Raw genomic sequence first — 22,338 nt, 5'->3', positions numbered from 1 at the left:
AAATATTCATTTTCAGTAACTGCAGTGTTTGGATCAAAAGCCGTGAGCATTAGGAAGTACACTTAAAAATAAATAAATAAATAAATACCTCTGATGAATTTGCTTAATTTAAATGCGTTCCACGCGATTGAATTAAATAACATTAACGTGACGTGAGTGTATATTTTCAAAGCTGTAAATAAAATTAAACACCTAGCTCACACAGGAGACGTCTGATGTTTGGCAACAGCCACATCACCACTGAGCTGTTCTACCATGCTTAAATTTAATACTACTGATATATTCATATATACACCGATCAGGTATAACACTCTAAGCAGTGCCAGGTGAAGTGAATAAGACTGAGTATCTCCTCATCATGGCCCCTGTTAGTGGGTGGGATATATTAGGCAGCAAGTCAACATTTTGTCCTCAAAGTTGATGTGTTTAAAACGTTGATGGAAAATGGACAAGTGTATGGATTTGTGCGATTTTGACCAAAAGGACCAAATTGTGATGGCTAGACCACTGGATCAGAGCATCTTCAAAACTGCAGCACTTGTGGGGTGTTCCCGGTCTGCAGTGGTAATCAAGCTGTTAGCATCAGATCCTGTAAGTCTTGTAAGTTGTGAGGAGGCTCCACCTCGCAACTTACAGGACTTAAAGAAACTGCTGCTAACATCTTGGTGCCAGATCCCACAGCTCACCTTCAGGGATCTAGTGGAGTCCATTCCTCAATGGGTCAGGGCTGTTTTGGCAGCAAAAGGGGGACCAACACAATATTAGGCATGTGGTCATAATGTTATGGCTGACTGGTGTACATAACCCTATGGGCAATTTAATCCTACTGGTTTTTGGATAGTGGTAGGACCTGGAGCCATAGAGAACCCTGAGCTCAGGATCAAACCTGTGAGAATCTGAATCAAAAACACCACAGCCAAAGATATACAACAGTAAAATCCAGTATGTTGTGTTATTTTGTGTAAGGACCTCCATGTTACACTTCATGAATCTAGTGGAGGACAAAGGAACCCACTGCTAGATATATCCTTCACAAACCTAAACCTGCACTAAATCATAAAGGGTTTCTATGTTTTTACTACACAGATTATAAACTGTATGAGAATAACATCTTTATACAGTATTATTAACAGCTTTGTCTGCTAGCTAGCATCCATCTTGCTACCTGCTGAAGAGTATGATGCGTAATAAAGGTCATTAGTGAATACCTTTACACATTTATTAAATATCCAGTAACACACATCATTTTTTTTGTCTCATGCTTGGATAGAAATGAGTCAGTAAACACAAGGATGTCTCTGTTTCCTCCCTGATAAATTATTCCAAAGCTGCTGCGCACAAACAGAACTTTCATTCAAATGATATGGCATTTATATGACTGTCAAATTATTAATAAAAAAATAATGAACATCTCAAAAGCATCAAATAAACGTATCATCAGTACACAAACGCATTTCTGTAAGGGCACATGAATATAAATAACAAATCACTTCGAAGACGTTTGTGTCTCTGCAGTGAAAACCAAACTGTGATGCGGATTTTTATTGATTGTGACACAGACATTATAATTAATAACTTTAAGACATATATCTCTGCAGAGATGAAGAGGACGGGTGAGCTTACCCAGAACATAGAGCTTGTTTCCACGCAGGAAGGAGAAGGCTCCATAGCGGGGAGTGGGCATAGAGGCCAGAGATAGCCACTGATCCTTAACTGGCTCATAGACTCTCACCAGTGCCTGCGGACTGGTGTCAGAACCCATACCCCCCAGTGCGTACACCTTTCCCTCTGAAAGAGAGAGAGAGAGAGAGAGAGAGAGAGAGTGAGAGAGAAGACAAAATGATTAGTTTTGCTCCACTCTCCTGAATGCCATTTTTCCTCTGCTGATAAACAATAAATGATAGATGACTGAGTGGATGTGAGTCACTCTGTGTACTACCGTGAGTCTTCTGATGTTTCCTCTGTTCAGTAAGGATATTTATGCTTCTGATGAAAAACAAAAAATCTATACCCAGTTATTTATTTGACTCTGCTGATAAAGACTAAGTATCACCAATTCAATTCAATTTTATTTGTTTAGAGCTGTTAACAATGGATATTTTCACAAAACAGCTTTACAGAAATACACCGAACAGGCATAGCATTATGACCATCTGCCTAATATTGGTCCCCCTTTTGCTGCCAAAACAGCCCTGACCCGTCGAGGCATGGACTCCACTAGATCCCTGAAGGTGTGCTGTGGGATCTTTAAGATCCTTTAAGTCCTCTATAGGCACTACATTGCAACTTACAGGACGTAAAGGATACTGACCACTGCAGACCGGGAACACCCCACAAGAGCTGCAGTTTTGGAGATGCTCTGATCCAGTGGTCTAGCCATCACAATTTGGCCCTTTTGGTCAAACTCACTCAAATCCTTACACTTGTCCATTTTTCCTGCTTCTAACATCAACTTTGAGGACAAAATGTTCACCTGCTGCCTAATATATCCCACCCACTAACAGGGGCCATGATGAGGAGATCATCAGTCTTATTCACTTCACCTGGCACTGGTCATAATGTTATTCCTAATCGGTGTATATAAATTCAGGATATAAATGATAAAGATTCGTTTTATCCATAATGAGCAAGACAGAGGCGATGGTGATGAGGCCAAAACCAGAAACCAGAGAAGAGAAACCAGACTCAAAAAGCAAACCCATGTTCATCTGGGTGACACCAGATAATTAGATTTTATGAAATCACACTATAATCTGTTCTATTAGATATATATCTAAATGTCTGTGATTAAGGATTTCATTTTTTCAATGGCTGACACTGAGAAAAATAATGCAGAATATATCAGTGTCAGCTACTCTGATTAAGGCAGCCAGACCTTTCACTGACCTTTCATTGACCTATTTATTAGTACACCTAATTACTGCCACACCCAGCCCCGGACTGGCCATAGGGAGATCGTAATCCTGGTCTGATTTATCCTGTTCTCTTTTTTCCCAAGTGACAAGCAAATCCTACATAATATATACGGTCCATAAAGGCACACATAATTGGGTAATAAATCATGAACCCTGAAGTCTTACAAGGCTACTGGTCATCATTCACCTGGTTTCAATCAAGCTTCTGTAAATAATAACAATGAGAACCGGAAAGCAATGTAAAAGAATCGAACGGGTGGAGCAGAGAGGTGAAAAAAGAGGTCACGGGAAAGAAGATCTGCCCGAGGGGATGCTGGAAAACGCAGCAAAAATAACAAAAACAGTTTATCTTAACAAAAATAGCTCAAGTCAGTCTGATCTTGTGGGCGGGTATTTGAAGGTTCCGAGATGAACGCATAAACGTTTCTCAGCCTACATGCTATCTATACTTAAGAAATATCAAGCGAGCAAAAGTGCCATAGGGACGAACAGCGTGTGCTGATAATCCCTTCATCTGTGAGTGTGATATTGTGTTTATTCAACAGTTCTATAAAGAAGAAATCATTAGGTTTATATCCAGATGTTCAGGACACAGTATGGCGAGTATCTCACACTCTCTATCTCACACTCTTTATCTCACACACTCTCTGGCAAAATGGACAAGTGTAAGGATTTGAGTGAGTTTGACCAAAAGGGCCAAATTGTGATGGCTAGACCACTGGATCAGAGCATCTCCAAAACTGCAGCTCTTGTGGGGTGTTCCCGGTCTGCAGTGGTAATCAAGATGTTAGCATCAGATCCTTTAAGTCTTGTAAGCTGGGAGGTAGGGCCCATGGAGGCTCCACCTCGCAACTTACAGGACTTAAAGGAGCTGCTGCTAACATCTTGGTGCCAGATCTTTATCTCACACTCTCTATCTCACACACTCTCTCTCACACACTCTCTCTCACACACTCTCTCTCACACACTCTCTCTCACATACTCTCTCCCACACTCTCTCTCACACACTCTCTCTCACACACTCTTTCTCACATACTCTCTCCCACACTCTCTCTCACACACTCTCTTTCTCACACACTCTCTATCTCACACACTCTCTTTCTCACACACTATCTTTCACACACTCTCTTTCACACACACTCTCTCACACACACTCCCGCTTACACACTCTCTCACACACACTCTCTCTCTCTTTACACATGAACATAGCTTGACTAACGCAGCACAGCAGCCGTTATTGCTGACTCAGCTGTGTGCCCTGTGCTGTGGGCAGTGGTGTAATTGCAACTCAGCAGTTAATAAATGAATAAAAGTGAAATGCTTGGAGACGTTCATGTGGTAAGAACGCAGAGACTGACCAAGATACACAAACTAATAAAACACTTCTGTCAGCCTCACAGCTAAAAGCAGACTAGTGATTGATTCGATAGATAGATAGATAGATAGATAGATAGATAGATAGATAGATAGATAGATAGATAGATAGATAGATAGATAGATAGATAGATAGATAGATAGATAGATAGATAGATAGATTGCTGTGACAGAACATTCATACAGCAACTAAGGCATGTCCTTTATATATAATAGAGATGTGAATTGAATAAGAATACACTACTCATAATGAACAGTTACGTGTTTTAATGAACACAGATACGAACAGGAGGATGCCAGGAAGGTCTGCAGGGCATCTGGTTAAATCTAGAGGTGTGTATGAGGACTGGAAATCTGCAGGGAACAACTGAAAAGTTGCACATGTGGGAGATTGTATGAGGGTAAGAATGAGTTGTCAGATATGATCATTAACACCATAGATTCAGTCCCTCCAGGATTTCGAGGAGAGTTTTGTGATTATTGCAGCCAAAAATACTTGATTTTGCTGCAGCTTTTTCAGAATGTTTACGTTTTTGTATTTTTTTAAAATTGAAATTGCAAGCACATGATTCTATTTTTAAACTACTACGACTCTTACACCGATAAGCCATAACATTATGACCATCTGCCTAACATTGTGTTGGTCCCCCTTTTGCTGCCTGCGCCAACAGCCCTGACCCATCGAGGCATGGACTCCACTAGATCCCTGAAGGTGTGCTGTAGGATCTGGCACCAAGATGTTAGCAGCAGATCCTTTAAGTCCTCTAAGTTGCGAGGTGGGACCTTCATAGGGCCGCATGGGGCTTAAAGGATACCTTTGATAGATACTGACCACTGCAGACCGGGAACACCCCACAAGAGCTGCAGTTTTGGAGATGCTCTGATCCAGTGGTCTAACCATCACAATTTGGCCCTTTTGGTCAAACTCACTCAAATCCTTACGCTTGTCCATTTTTCCTGCTTCTAACATCAACTTGTTAGACAAAATGTTCACTTGCTGTTCACATGAACTGAAGAAGCAGAATATATGTTGTGTATGATGTGTCTTAGCTCAAATCTGTAACAATTCTGAAGCTCCTCAAAGTGTTTGACTGATTTTGTGTTAATTTGTGATTGAAAAATAAACCTACCTCGTTAGGACTGTGATCGTTTAAATACCGTCTATATTTGTTAGATAATATCACAGGCAGGTGCAAATTAAAATAATAATTGTGGAAATGTAGGGGAGAAAAAAGAGGTCTTATCCATAGTCGCACAAAGAAAAACATATAAATTATACTATTGCTATAATAGAGAAAGAATGTGAATATTTGGAGCATTAAACAGATAGATGCATTGTGCCACACCTCTAATGTACAATACACACACCTGAGAGAAGTTAATGTGAGTCTGCGCCTGGGATCACACATTCTGTCTAAAAACATTGACATTTCTGGCATTTTTCAGACACCCTTATCCAGAGCGACTTATAATTTATCTCATTTTGAGAAAAATAAAATGGTTAAGTGAATTGAAGGACTTCACTACCTTCTGATCAGTAGTGCAATGCTTTAACCACAAAGCCACAACATCCCCCTTAAACCAGGTTAATATCAGACTGTCCTTATTCAATCTCATCGGTCAATGTGCGAGCTGTGAATTCATGGTTGAATGAGATAGGATGAAGTGACTGTAGCCCAGAGACCAACACACACACACACACACATTAATAAAACACTTCTAGCAGCCACAGAACACTCCTGTCATCTGTAGCCACACTTCAGTTATAGATTCTTTCCCGGATCCTCATCTGTTGTGACCACAGGAAGGGGGTTCAGTGTAATGTCCACCACAGACCTCTGGAATCTGTTATTGTAGTAAGGTGTATTTAAGGCGAAAGTACTGGATTATACTGGTTCTCAGTACTCAAAGTCCTTAAGCCAGTATTGTCATTTTAAGACTGCATTTGTAACGTGGGTGCCAGAGTGGCGTAGAGATTAATGCGGCTTCCTTACAGCTCCAGGGTCCTCAGTTTGTTCAGATTTCTCCCACCTCACAAAAAACATGGTGGTAGGTACAGGCTAAGCTAATACCCTTATTTCCCTTAGGTGTGAATGAGCGTGTGAATGTGGGAGTGTTCCTGGAGATGAGAATGTATTCCAGCTTTGCGGCTAGTGTACCTGAGATTCACAGTTAGCTTCATCAGTGTGATAATATTGTAATGAAGAATGGAAAAAATGTTATAAAAAATTCACTACATGATGCTATTGTGATAAATAAATAATAAATAATAAATAAATATTATTTATCACAATAATAATAATAATAATAATAACACTAATAATAATAACAATAACACTAATAATAATAATAATAATAATAATAATTATTATTATTATTATTATTATTATTATTATCATTATTATTATTATTATTATTATTATTATTATTATTATTATTATTATTATTATTATTATTATTTTATAGTTTGGATGGATGGATGGATGGATGGATGGATAGATAGATAGATAGATAGATAGATAGATAGATAGATAGATAGATAGATAGATAGATAGATAGATAGATAGATAAACCTGTGCTTTATTATAACATACAGATCTACCCAAAAATCAATCTTTGTCCAGTTCAATAAAATGCCACAAAACCATCAGTCAATAGGTCAACATAAACATCCTAGGCCAAGTTACTGGAAATTGGAAATCTCACCTTCACACCTATCTCCCCATCACACAGGTACAGAGGAGTGAAGACTACCACATTCAGAACCTTCTCTGAAACCCAAACCAGCCAGCGTATTGTTTCTAAAGTCTGTTCATGCCATGTTACACACGATGGAGGAAAGTGCTAACTGCTTTCTTTCACACGCACAGAAAGCTATGATGGAATAATATTGCTGAGAGGAGAGAGAGAAAAAGTAATGCTTTCCCTTTCCACCATTATTGTCTCCAATCCTCTCTAGATATACAACAATATGAACTTCAAGGTGTACTAGCTTGTAAAAGTAACTCGCTTATAAATCCCAAACCACTTCTTTTTTATTAGGCAGTATATTTCAATCCCAAAATAATATACAGTAAAATGCTACAGCCATGGGTATCTTAGTCAATGTACAGCAACACGATTGCTATGATTATGAAACACATCATGAAGTGCATTGAAAGCTGGTGAATGTGTGGCCGAATGTTAATAAAGCCAAACTCTGATATAAGAAGCAAGTGATGTGGTCACATTCTCTCCCAGGGGCAATCTCACAAGTGCTTCAATAGGCTCTACTTTCCAGGGGGATATCGCAGCCAGAACACTCCATCAAAATAAGGTGAGGCAGGATTGCCACTCAATATCACAATAGGAGATTCTGCAATGTTCGGGGAATTTAAGTTCAGGAACTCAGCAGTACTTGAGGGTGTGTGGATCTTGAGGAGCAGTTTTACCTTGTTTCGAGCATCCCCCTGCCGAGCGTGTTACATCTAAAATCCAATAGATCTTGCAGAGACCCTGCACCCACACTCACACTGTGCCACCTCCCCATCCCAGCCCTTCGTTGTGGGATCTATCACTCTGAATTATGGCCAAAGCTCTGCTCTCTAATCTCTTCTTGTCTTCCGGAGAGGCCTTGTTACTCACGCACCTCCAGACAATCATAAATAGGGAGGCATATAGGGAATAATAACAGACATCTATTACATTTAATAGTACACATACATACAGGTTCTTGTGAATGAGCTACAAAAGATAATGTATTAGCACGAGCACGTTAATACAAACCTGTGATTTTAATTACTCCCAGCACAATTCTCAGAGCTGCTGTAATGGAAAATTACCTTCTGATTAACCCGAATGGAGAACATTGTTGGTGTATAAGGTGTAGTAACCAGTGGCTGTTTATCCATAGGGGCAGATGGGACATCATTCATGTTAGATATTTTTCCTAACTTGCTTTTCAGTGGCAGAGGAGTGGGTTAGTATGACTGGGTTAGTTTAAAAACACTACACAGCCACCAAGATCTGGTTTTATAACAAATAATTCTTGCTATTTCTATAAGATATATTACCATGAACACAGTTAACCCTTTTATCAGTACACTGGCAGTCCATTCTGATATTTCTGGCATTTGGCATCACCCGTATCCGCAGTGACTTACAACTTAATGTATTTCAGACACCTGAGCAAATGAGGGATAAGGGCCTTGCTCAGGGGCCCAGCAGTGGCATCTTGGTGGACCTGGGATTCAAACTCCTTCTGATCAAACCACTAAGCTACCACATCCCCCTAAATGAGATAGATAAAATGGATCAGGACACTGTTGGCTTTCACCTTTTTACCCCTACAGCGGCTAAGAAGTGCAAACCAAAATAACAAATCCAAAAACACAAGGAGAATTCAGACAAAGTGGAAAACGTAGGTGTGGTTTATGAATGGAATTCTTTCCTCTCATTGGATGAGACATCATTCACTCAGGATCTACAGGAAGTAGGAAATTGTGTATCTAACTTTATTTGTTGTACATGTGTGGAGTTCATATGGTGTGATGTTGGATATACTGATAGCGTATCATGGAGTAAAGATTAGTTTGCGATCTCTAAAAACACACCAGGTAAGGAGCGCTATAAGAGCAGAGCTGTGTTCATACACACACCAATCCACTTTCTACTGCTGCAGCTACTGCTGGACTTCCTGTAGATCCTGAGTGACAGATGTCTCGTCCAATCAGAGGAAAGAATTCCATTCACAAATTATACCTACCTCTTCCACTTTGTCTGAATTCTCCTTGTGTTTTTGGATTGACTGTTTGGATAACCTTACACAGATGTTTAGTAGCTGAAGAAAACACCTTTCAGACACATTTTAGGTTCTGATGAACTCATGATTCTTTGGGGATCTCAGACAGACACATAGGTGTGATAGCTTCTGGACTCAAATTTCTTTGAGGCAATTTCGTCCTAACCCACCAAAATTTATGTTCACAAGCTGTCATGTACAAACCTACACAAAACATACTAAAAATACTCTCATAGACTGTTTACATCTCATACTGAAGAGTCTCTTGTGTGTTAAGCTGCAATCAGACCCATTGTGTTGATTCTTCTTCTTTCCTCTTCTTGTCTCTCAGTGACATACACAAACATACTGTACATACACACATCATCAGCAATCATCATGCACTTGTAATTATCACCCTCATTACGCTCGTCCTGATGCGTGCCGCTGTGCAGAACTAGTCCTACATATAATCAGAGCCATCAGAGAAATAAAGTGCTGACAAACGTGAAAATCGAACATCAAGTTCATCAGATGAAGAGATGCTTCCAGAACAACAATAATGGCATGAAGAATAGAGCCAGAGGCCACCCTTCATGACTGGTACACACAAACACTTATACACACTCAATCAGACTCTGGGGGGGAGGCAGCCACGTGACACGATCGGTCACTCCAGCCTTAGCCCTGCACTCTGACAGAGAGAGAGAGAGAGAGAGCGAGAGAGAGAGAGATGTATTTTGCCCTGTCCTTCACCTATTCTGATCAATATTTCCTGACATTTTTGGTGCTGACGGTATGCGTCAGATGACTATTCAGATGTGCGGTAAGTGCTCTGGATGAGGAGGCTGAGACAACGTCGATAAATGTTGACGGATCGATCTATAGGAAGGCAGAAGCAGAATTAAGTGAAGAACAAAGGAAAGTGCTAGCAAAAGAACCATGACATGGAGGAGCTATGTAAGAGCTTTCAAAAGTCACAATTCGTACAAAGCTGAGGCTCTATGGAATAAACACTATGGAAAGGTGAACAAGGAATCCAGGCTCTGTACTAATCTCCGTGCACGGACAAATGAAAACGCAATCCCTCCTATTTCCATGAACACACCACATAAAGATTACAAACCCTGCAGAGCAGATGATGTGTTTCGGTTTGGGGCGTCGACGTCCAGGGCCACTGGTCAGTATTGATCTGTGCAGCAGAGTATAGACAAGTAAACATGTCACATGACCAAGGTGACTTTGCAGGATTTTTTCTTTCATAGGGCAAAATCTTTAGGTGCCGTAAATATTTTCCTTAAAGGCACAGGACTGGGAGGGCAGCATGCAGAACTCTCCATAATGATCCAACATCTTACAAATAACTACATTGTACAAGAACAACCATTTCCTCATTCAAAGCTTCTCTTCACAATCTCTCCCTACAGGTTATTACTCTGCCTCTATTTTTCTGTCTCAGTAGTCTTTATTCATTTATTTATTCCCTCTCAAGCCCTTTCACTGGTTTGCCTCTTTTCCCTTTCGTCTTTCAAAATCAGAATATAAATAATAAAATGCACCGAAGCAAATTCCAAACTGCCCCCCTCCATTGCTTTATTCCAATTATGGCTGCAGTCACACTCCAAGTTATGGATTAAAATGAGCTTCTGAAGTGTCAAGTATTTTTACATTGACCTTTACTCATCTCTTAGTGCTGCATGCCCGCGTACATAAATACACACACACACACACACACACACACACACACACACACACACATGCTCATGCACGGATGGATGGATGCACACACACAGACCTACAGAAAAGAGCAAAAGGTTGACATTATAAAATATGTAGACATGGCATTCAGGAGGTCAAATACATAATTGAAGAGTTTATAAAAAATTATGTGTGAGGCCAAACGTTCTGATTATTTGTGTGTGATTGTAGAGAAACTCTCAGGTCGTGTAACTCACTCAATCTCTTCTGTTTCATCTACTTGCCACACTCACACTCTTTTACCCTTTCACCTGGTATTCACATTTTGTTATGATTGCTCATTTATCCCCACAAACACCAGCATCAGAACCCACAACATCAGGACCCGCTTCCCACTTTCTCCCCTATTTTATTGAAAGCTACACACTAACCTGATGAACCTCTATTACCCACAACCTCCTCTTCCAAGCTTCCTTTTTTTCCTGTCTGCTGAACCTTTTTAATCCTCATCTTTTCCTCTCCAGGGCAATGCATCTCCTCGTCTCCTCCTAACACAATCATTCTCAAGTCTTCAGCTTTCACCTCTTTGATTCTCTCTGTCCTGTCTCTCCCGATTTGACTCTGCAAGGTGAGACGGCTAGGACATCGTACGAGAAACGAAAAAAAAAGTCCTAACAGCATAAAGGGCTGAAACACAGTCCGAATAGAACCACACAGAGCGTCTATCTTCTGTGAAAGCTTACGGCTGGGTAATAACCAATAATACCAAACAGGGTATGTAAAGAGGAATTTCACAAATCAATGCACTGGATGAGATATTGTTATTGGTTTTTGCTTCACGGAATAAATTACATTTAGAAACAAATGAAAAATGACGTTGGTTCAACCCCTTTTTTTGCTCTGCCAAGTACATTTGTACTCCAGGCTGGTTTTTCAATATCCCATTACACATACCTTTCTGCTAATGCTGTATACGCAGCAGCCTTTTTGACTAATAGTTCCAGAACACACACAAACACACAGTAAAAAAAGGTGTCAGAATGCTGTGTGTGACCAACGCTTTACATTAATATTTTGAACATGTTGTTTAATACTGCTATACACTATTACTCTAATACTAATACTATTTGCTCATCCCCAGAAGAAGTGCAATTATCATTTAAAAAGTTTATCTCTTTTAGTCCACAATGAAACTCATTACAGAAATGTCTTGCACAGCGGAGCCGATTTAATTTGACATTGCGGCGTTCACTGTACGACCGCACCGCTGTTCGTTACTGACCTGTAACAAAAACACACACTACAAACTAGATCTTGTGCCTCATGCAGTGCTTTCAGAACTACTCCTTAAACCACTTTTCGTTTCATTTCAGTCAATTCGAAAATGAATGGATTCTCATCGATCAGTGCATCGACAGGGATAAAATGAGAAACGTGGGATTTATTCATAAAATAACAAAACTACAGACACGTGTATTCTGCGCTAGGGCACAGAATAACAAACACGAAACAACCAGCAGAAAGCAGGAGGCAAAAGACAAGGACTCAGCTAAAGACAAGTGCAAGACAACAGGTATATATATATAGGGAAGGTAATTATTCAAACATAAGGAACAGAAGTGAGAACGGTCAAAGGATCGGGCGGGGCAAACACGTGACAACACAAATCAAACAAAAACACATGGCACAGGGTAAAAACAAACCAAGCCATCCATGACACGTTACACCGGTCAGCCATAACATTATGACCAGTGCCAGGTGAAGTGAATAAGACTGATGATCTCCTCATCATGGCACCTGTTAGTGGGTGGGATATATTATGTAGAAAGTGAACATTTTGGCCTCAAAGTTGATGTTAGAAGCAGGAAAAATGGACAAGTCCGATCCAACAGACGAGCTACAGTTGCTGAAGAAGTTAATGCTGGTTCTGATAGAAAGGTGTCAGAATACACAGTGCAGGACAGTTTGTTGCGCATGGGGCCGCATGACTTGTCTTTATTTGTCACATATACTATTTGTATTACATTACTGCACAGTGAAATTCTTTCTTCGTATATCCCATCCTTAGGGGTTGGGGTCAGAGTACAGGGTCAGCCATGATGCAGCGCACATGGAGCAGGGTGGGTTGGGGGCCTTGCTCAAGGGCCCAACAGTGGCAGCTTGGCAGTGCTGGGGCTCGAACCCTGATCTTCTGGTCAACGACCCACAGCCTTAACCACTAAAGCTACCACTGCCCAGTCATAGCTGCAGACCAGTCAGGGTGCCCATGCTGACTTCTGTGCACCGCCGAAAGCACCAACAATGGGCATGTGAGCATCAGATCTGAACCACGGAGCAATGGAAGAAGGTGGCCTGGTCTGATGAATCACATCCAGTCCATGGAGTCCCCAACTCACTACTTATAGGACTTAAAGGATCTGCTGCTAACATCTTGGGGCCAGAAACCACAACACACCTTCAGGGATCTAGTGGAGTCCATGCCTGGATGGGTCAGGGCTGTTTTGGCAGCAAAAGGGGGAACAACACTACTGAATATTAGGCAGGTGGTCATAATGCCTGATCAGTGTGAGTGATTAGTATTAGGATAATGATAATGCAGTGATTTATTTCTGGTTGGATGTCTGCCAAAATCGCACTTAGGTTAAACCAGCATGCAAGGGTGCTATTACTAAAGCTTATGTTCCAGCCGTATTATTTAGCAGCGCATGAAGTTTGAAACACTTTTAAGTTGGTGATACAGGGGAAATGTACTGAACATGCAGCTAGGCTGAACTCTTTCCATCTCAACACTGCTATAGAAATAAAAAACTTTCCAAAAAAATAAAAACAACACAGATTTCCATACAAGATAATGAAACTGATCTACATTACACTTCATTGACCCAGAGCCTGCAGTTTATTATCGGTTAAGATGGCATTAGCGCAGGTGTGCTTCTCTGCCCTCTGGTTTCATGGCTCTGCACTGGTGGAAATGGGTTTGTGCAATTCCATATTAAGTCACTGAACTCACTTGACCACACACATGGGTGCTGTTGTGCACAGATTTTTCATAGACCCTTGTGCTCTCAATGAAAAGTGCTATATAAATGCCATACAGTGTTTTGCTATGATCTTGTGTGTGTGTGTGTGTGTGTGTGTGTCCTCAGGTCTGTATGTCAAACAATGGACAATGCTGTAAATCTAAACTGACAGGCTGATGACAAACAGCAGCAGCTTGGGGCTGAATGCATGAACACAAACACAAGCACAAACACACACACACACACACACACTCCTCTCTCTCTCTCTCTCTCTCACACACACACACACACACACAGACAAACACAAACACTGAGATTCAGTGGCATGAACAAAGAAACACTTGGTCAAGATAAATCTGCAGTACTGTAAATCATGCATGTGTGTGAGGAGGTGTGTCTGAAAGAGAGACAGAGAGAAGCGGACAGAGAGGGAGATGGACAGTCCTGTCTCTTTCCCCTCTGTTCAGAAAAGCATGCACTGGCAGGAAGCTGCTTGTTCTGATGTTAGTACAGCAGTCTGACATGTCTGATTAATCAAACAGAGACCGACAGAAAGAAGGAGAGAGAGGACTAGGGGGGGGAATGAGAGACAAAGAACATGAATTGAAGAGGTAGAGAAAGGAGAGAGAGAGAGAGAGAGAGAGAGAGAGAGAGAGAGAGAGAGAGAGAGAGAGAAAACATCTCTACCCAAACCAATGGCTCCATCATTATCATATGCTCCAGTCATTTCTCTAAATTACAAACACACAAACAGAAAGGACGAGAACAATCAAATTAGCAACCTAGGCAACTTACACTACATTGTTTTCTCAGACACACGTCAGCATGTGGACAGACCTCACAAAGCCAAACAGATACAGAGCGAATTTGTGCTGATTTACAGGTCAGTGAGGTACCAACCACCATCAAAAAGTCAGACAGATTTACTCTCTCTCTCACTCTCTCTCTCTCTCTTTCTCTCTCTATTACACACAAATATCTGACACCAACAAGCCAAACTTCCAAGCCAAAGTTTTAAAGACACAGAAAACAATAACAACGTGGAGTCAGAGACAGAGGAATCCTTCTCACGAGCACTGCGCTGCGATACTGTAATTTGTATATCATCACCAACAACAGACTGGCATGATGTCATTTCCTCTCTCACACTGCTTTGTAATGCTGCGCACTCTTCCCTTTCTGAGTGCTTTTTCCACACTGACTCTGTGAGTGCTGCGACAGAGCCGTAAGGGAAACGCAGGCTAATCGGAGCTTTGATGAATAAAATTGGTGGCATGCAGGAGGGGATCAGGAAGCCAGTCAAGCAGAAATAAACAGATGGCTCCAAATCTCACAGCAAAAGCAAGGATTTCATTTCCCTAGTAATGGCTCATGTGGACTCAAAGCAGGGGGATAAAGAAGAAAAAAACAAATATCAACTATTGGGACTTGTTTTAGGCGGATGCATGTTACACTCTAGTGCTTTTCTGTTTAACGCTCTTAAGTGTTATTTGGTTCGTCCCTCTTTGGGAACTCTTCGAGCTTCAGTACACAATATCTCTTTAAGAGGAGAAACATTTAGGTAAGAGAAAACCATGCAAAGAAACATTATTAAGTGTCTACTTGGACACAACAGACTCAATCAAAAAATTTCATCAATCTTATATTTTAGAGTATAACTTATCATACAATATCATGTTGTTCATTCGGTTTATAAACTGTTTCCACTAGACAGCACAGCCTGCATGAAAAGCTCTTTGGAAGCCCACAGATTTGAAGCCCTTTTTTATAGAACACCATTGTGGCGAGGCTTCGGTCAGCTCCAATGGCAGACTGGAGTACACTCACTGGACAACCGACTTGTTGGTGTCCGGTCCAGACGCAGAGCTTAACTAGAAGTCAGTGTAGTTAGTTGCAAACTGCATAGAAAAATATCTGGTTTATTGGACAGCGAGCTCTTCACTTGGCTTCTCCGTGTGATGTCTGGGAGATATCTCAAAGGCCCTGAACCTCTTAACCAACTGTCAGTCACTGAAATGTTAATGAGCATGAATTACATCTCAGGCTGATGCATATTGGCAGTGGTCAGACTCCAGAGGCAGCTAGGATCATCAGTAGTGGTCGGTACTGAGGACCGGTATTGAAGCTGGTTAGTTTAACTGAAAAATATTGCGAATAAAATATAAGTGTAAGTTCTGTCTTCATTTTTTATTCATTTCTAGGTCTCAATAGCGAGTGGTCACAACCTTCTGCTGTGAAATTTAGCTAGTTAGATGCTTTGGAGCGACCTTGTGATACTTTAATAGCAGTGTCTTGTGATACTTTTACTTTATGTGGAGAGATAGCAGGCTAATAGATAAAACAGAACATACACAGATACAGACCTCAGGAACACCCATGTGTTCTTCCCCTATTTTAAAACCCACCAGACAGCAGTGATGCACACATATAAGGCCCGGCTAGCAGGCTTAAACAAAGATTCTGTAGTACTGTAGATACTGTAATGTATGGTTACCAATGGCAACCATGATCTTCAACCTTCCACTGATGGTGATAGCACGGTATAGGTGGTCAAGGCTACGCTATCCTTCCCAGCAGAATGAGTCAGCAGTGTAGAGATGAATGCACCAGTGCTCTCTGATATACCTGGCAGCGCATTAACACAGTGAAAGGAACTCCCAAATGAAAAGGTTAAAGCTATTAAAGTGCCTGTTGAATGTACTGCTCATTTATAGCAGCAGAGAAGCTTTGTGTCCTAGCACAATGAGTGAAGACCAGAAGTGGTTTGTAAAAGCAGAGGTTGGAGAGGGAGTGTCCACATGTCACTGAGAGCAGCTGCACTTCTCGCAGGTCGGACGATCAGAAAAAGCTTCAGTTTTTGTCTTGGATTAGTGATGAAACGTAGTGGCAAGGTTTTCTGACTCTAAAGGGAGCATTGTTTCTGAATTTGTGAAGCTGATGAGGCAATCATCCTAAAAGAAGAAAATGATTCTGATAATAATGAATGAACTTTATTCGCATTCACAGAACTTACAGCAGAACTATCCAGATTCTGTGCAACCAATTATGAAAATCTTACACTGAAGGCGGGTTATTTAGAACAAATGGAGATGGAGCTAGAGATATTTCCAAATGTGATCCAAAGATTAAAGGCCAAACATTCTCAGATCCCTAAAGAGAAACTACAGACTCTGTCCAGAACAAAAGCCAAATAATCCCAGATAGAGAATCATCCAGTTCAGAATTAAGTCTATTTGTGATCAGATTTATTCTCTATGTCCAGCAATACAGAAGCTCAAAGAATTGCACAAAATGTTTCTTTCGGGATTCGAAATTGCCATAATAACTATCTATAGTCTTACAATAGACTATAGACTAACTATAGACTAACAATAGACTATAGACTAACAATAGACTAACAATAGACTATAGACTAACAATAGACTAACAATAGACTATAGACTAACAATAGACTAACTATAGACTAACAATAGACTAACAATAAACTACAGACTAACTATAGACTATAGACTAACTATAGACTAATTAAAGTCTAACAAAAGACTATAGACTAACAATAGACTATAGACTAACTATAGACTAACTATAGAGTACAGACTAACTGTAGACTAACTATAGACTATAGACTAACTATAGAGTACAATAGACTATAGACTAACTATAGACTAATTATAGACTAAATATAGACTATAAACTAAATATAGACTATAGATTAACAATATACTAACAATAGACTATAGACTTACTATAGACTAACTATAGACTATAGACTAACTATAGACTAACAATAGGCTATAGACTAACTATAGACTAACAATAGGCTATAGACTAACTATAATTTAACTATATTTTAATCATATATTTAAATTTATTTGTATTAATCCACAGTGAGAAGCCTGAGGCGACTCTGGCAAAGGAAAAACTCACTGAGATGCTAAGAGGAAGAAACCTTGAGAGGAACCAGAGTCGAAAAGGAACCCAATATTTAACATTGTCTTTAATTTTTCATTACTTAAATGTTAGGTGGAAAGGAAATGATACTGAATGCAATTGTTAAATTTGGTTTATTACAAATAGTCTAATAGAATCAAATAAATTCTTAGGTTACCGGACAGTGCAAGACTTTTTATGATAATCTAAAATACCTGAAAGTATCACACTCATACATGGGCCTTCCCTAAACTGTTTGGATACTGAGAAGTAAACAGGCCATGCCCACAGAGAGTGCTCTCTCTCCCCTATCAGTCACAGCAACACAGACATGGGCAGATGGTGCTGTGTTACACCACCCCCCTGACATTCGGTGAAGACCTTTGCCGTCCCTTATTGTTAGCTGTTGTGTGATGGTGAGAGATCCCTTATGTTTGGGAATTGACTAAATTAGGGAGAAAAAAACATAAGGTCAACACAAACCCCAGCATGACAATACCCAATACTAATCTGAATATGAGCGGTGGTAGCTCAAGTGGTTAAGGAACTGGGTTGTTGAACAAAAGATCAGGGTTCAAGCCCCAGCACCACCAAGCTGCCATTGTTGGGCCTACAACCCTGGGCCCTTGAGCAAGGCCCTCAACCCCTCCTGCTACAGGGGCACTGTATCATGGCTGACCCTACGCTCTGACCCCAACCTCCAAGGATGGGATATATGAAGAAAGAATTTCACTGTGCTGTATTGTATATGTGACAAATAAAGACAACTAAACTTTACTACAGCCCTTTAGCTAAATAGGTAAATAATTTAATAGATCTAAAGATTTTGAATAACGGCTAGAGGCAGCACCTGATATAAACAGTGATAAATATATCTTTATAAATGTTTATAAGCTTGAGTAAGATTGTAAAGTGAATGAATATTTGTATATTTTAAAATATAATGTTAATTTTTTTACAGTCATTCTAGCAAATGCTTTCATTAACATCTTTTTCCTGTGATACAGTTACAGTTCCTAAGGTTGATTACGCAGTAAAACTATCTGGAAATCAGCGTGTAAGTACATAGTTTCCACTCAAACACGTGCCTTCCTTAGACACCCAGACAGATCTACTCAATTTTCAACATCTGACCAGCGCTGTGTCTTCTTTCAGATAGTCAAGACAAAAAAGTGATAAATCTTCTTACTCTACTTCTTACTCAAACACTTACACTCACACTGAACAGATCGATAACATTTCGTCAGCCAAGCTTGTCTTAAAACAAATAAGAGACGTGGGGCTCAGTGGTCAAGGTGCCGGGTCACTGCTCAGAAGGTTGAGGTTCAAGCCTTCAAACTGCCAAACTATCACTGACTTTGAGTAAGGCCCTTAACCCCACCTGCTCCATGGCTTGACGCTGCGCTCTGACCCCAGCTTGATAATAAGCTGGGATATGTGAAAACCTCTCCACTATTTGCACTTCTGCTAGACACTAAACGGCATTTCGTTATGTACCTGTAGCACTGTCTATCTATCTATCTATCTATCTATCTATCCATCCATCCATCCATCCATCCATCCTTGGAGGCATGCAAGCTTGTCAATCAGAAAGACCGCCAGAATTCCTCAGAGCTTCTCACCAGTAACCCTCACACCTCTTCTGCATTGCTTTAAACTGGCGAGTTTGCAGAGGCAAAATTACAGCCATCAGAGAAAAATAACACAACATTCACATCACCTGTGTGGCCTAGATCAGGGTTTTTCAAATTTTTATGAAGTATGGCACAATTTATTCATTAAAAAAAATAAAAAATCCCACGGCACACCACCAACCAAAAATTTTACAGTATGACCCCCTGTAGCCTGACACAGTGTATATAGAATGAAAAATGTGTTTATACTCTCAGTGTGAAACCCTCTCTCATTCATTACTGTGGGTTTTTTTGTATTTTTATTAAAGTTGCCTGTACGAAATAGTCCGCATTCTTGTTTCTCTTGTCATGAATTAACAAGGTCATTATTGCGCTACCTAGTGACATGGAGGAGTATTTCATTACTCTGCCGGTCACTACATCGTATGCACAGGTGTTCAACAATGGCAAATTATTTGTAATAATTAAATCATCATTTTTTTGGACCAATTAAGTGTAATTGGATCATTTCCTGCGTCACACCGGACGATCTCTCACGGCACACTTGTGTGCACATTGGTTGAAAATCACTGACCTAGATAGTCCCACACAACACACACTGCATCCCAAAAAGGAATATGTCCACTTACTCAGCAATTGGTTTTAAATTAAAAATTCACACTGCTATTTATTTTAACTTCCTCTTTTGGCACACTGTCTTTAAATCTTTAAATCTTTTAAACATTGTCCTTAAGTCTTTAAATTCTGTTTCAATGGTTGCTAATACTGTTGCTAAAATGTTTTATTTTATACCAGGTGTGAATGTTTACCAGGAGTACAAGCGCTACACAGCAATCTAGGAGCCTAAGGGCAGTTTAAATGGTTTGGAAAACATTTATACCTGAAACTCTGTCTTAGAGCAACGCATTAATGAAGCTCTCTTGAAGGTTGTGTTGAATGCGTTTACTGAAGATTCGAATCAGTCTGTGTTGGAAATGCATCATTACAGATTCTTCCCAAAAATATTGGACTGAACAGATGTAGAGCTTCATTTACAAATACCTCAATTAATTATTCATAAAAATGTTCTAAAAAGAATGTTGTTTTGCATAAAAATTTAATGATCTCCCCAACAGCTTTCCTTAGACCTCTACGAGACGTGAAATTGGAGTAAAAAAAATTGTTCTCAGTAAAGTAGGGTTATTTATTTATTGCTTTGTTTGTTTATTTATTTATTTGTTTATTAATGATGTGATATGTAGATTTACTTTACATTTCATGTTTACAGTACTTGAACTTTTACAGTCTTTTACAATCAGGGAGTAAACTGGTCCCTTTGTTGAAATAAAAATGCCAGCTGTTTCTTGTATATTGGAATAGACAGTTTGTGTAACTAAGAGAAAAAGGGAAAAATGGGGATTAAAAAAAAAGAGTTACGGTCAGTCAGGCCTTTTATGTGCTTTGCATAGCTGAAAGGACATGCTACTTAGCATTAGCAATCAAACAGTACAAGGGGAAATACACACAAAAAGGCCCATCACTCCCACACAGCCTCTTACAGTACTGTACAAATAAAAGATAGAAACAAAGCAAAACCCATATCCACAGCAGTTTTGTCATTTTTCTTTCTGGACTTCTCCACTGTTTCAGCTCACATCTAGTCTTGTCCCCCAGGGGAGCTTTTCACTTTTTTACAAAACATTTCAAGAGTCCTACTCTTCACACCTTCACTCTTCACCTGATGCTCCGTCAAACACAACATATAAAGCTGATCTGAGTTATCTATCTACAAACAATGCTTGAGCTGGTACAGGACTGAGAACAGGGAAGACATTAAGATATGATTTCTCTTGTGTTAAAGGGGATAAAAATGATAAAAAACAAAACAAAAAAAAAACAACACAATTAAAAACACTGCACACAAAAAGCTATCAGCATCTGTGGCTCAATTTCTGAAAGCAAAAGCTGTGCACTTGATGAGGATAAGATGAGATGAGATGAGATGAGATGAGGATGAGATGAGATAAGATGAAATGAGATGAGATAAGGTAGGTAAGATGAGATGACATGAGATAAGATGAGATCAGTTCTCTCCTTATATATAGTATATATTTCTTTCTTTCTCTCTTCCACTTTTATTAAAGCTGTAACATGGCAAAGGAATTTCCCCCTGGGATTAATAAAGTTCTTTGAATCTTGAATCTTGAATGAGATGAGATGAGATAAGATGAGATGAGATAAGATGAGATGTTGAAAAATGTTGTGGTATGTAAGAATTCTGATGTTATTGTTTACATGTGAGTTATTCCAGGAAATGGCGAGAGTGCAAGTTTAGTGCATTAATACAGAAGAAGAGAATTGAGTGATGTTATGAACTTTGTCCTCTTCTAGCAACATTTCTAATCATTTTTCTGCTTTTGACTAAAAGTCAGCAAGACGTCGTCCAAAGTTTCGGCTATGAGAAGTATCCTTCACAAACGCTAATTAATGAATTACTCCTAGGTAAACATTTCTACACAAAGCCTCAGCTGATTTGTTACTGTGATTATTTAGTGTCCAGTGTCAACCAAATGAGGATGAGGTTCCCTTCTGAGCCTGGTTCCTCTTAAGGTTTCCTCCTCAGATAATTTCAGGGAGTTTTTCTTCACCAAGTCACTTCAGGATTTTCCCGTTAGGGATAAATGTTCGGGATAAATAATAACTTCATTTTATCATTTCTTTAAATTCTTTAAATCCAGAGTGGTCTAAGTCCTGATGTTTCCTAAGGCGGAGTGAACACACTACTCTCCGAACTGCTGAACCCTACATGACCTTAGCTGTTTAGTTGGTTGGGTGTAGAGGCGGTCATATGCAGGAGCTGTCCTGCTCCGTGACTTTTTACGAAAATAAGAGAAATAAGAATAAGAGAAAAATCTTTAAAAAGAACATTGGTGGTATATGCAGGGATCATCTGTCCTGCAAAGAGACCTGGAGTGCCCAAAAGAGTATTTTTTTATTATTGTGTACTGTTAGGAAAATGATAGAATAGT

At 39.8% G+C, this 22,338-nt stretch overlaps 1 protein-coding gene across 2 annotated transcripts in view; it reads right to left on the bottom strand.

Moving 5' to 3' along the window:
• Nucleotides 1-22,338, bottom strand: part of LOC131366127 (kelch domain-containing protein 8B-like) — a 121,384-nt gene that overhangs the window by 51,781 nt on the left and 47,265 nt on the right. For both annotated transcript variants that reach the window (XM_058410325.1, XM_058410326.1), the window contains exon 4: nt 1,624-1,788. In XM_058410325.1, the coding sequence (XP_058266308.1) occupies nt 1,624-1,788 (165 nt within the window). The remainder of the gene's footprint in view (nt 1-1,623; nt 1,789-22,338) is intronic.

Source organism: Hemibagrus wyckioides, linkage group LG15, assembly GCF_019097595.1.
Source record: "Hemibagrus wyckioides isolate EC202008001 linkage group LG15, SWU_Hwy_1.0, whole genome shotgun sequence".
In the NCBI taxonomy this organism is placed as follows: Eukaryota; Metazoa; Chordata; class Actinopteri; order Siluriformes; family Bagridae; genus Hemibagrus; species Hemibagrus wyckioides.
Note: the sequence above shows the minus strand (reverse complement) of the source record. Positions and strands in the feature narration are given on the sequence as shown.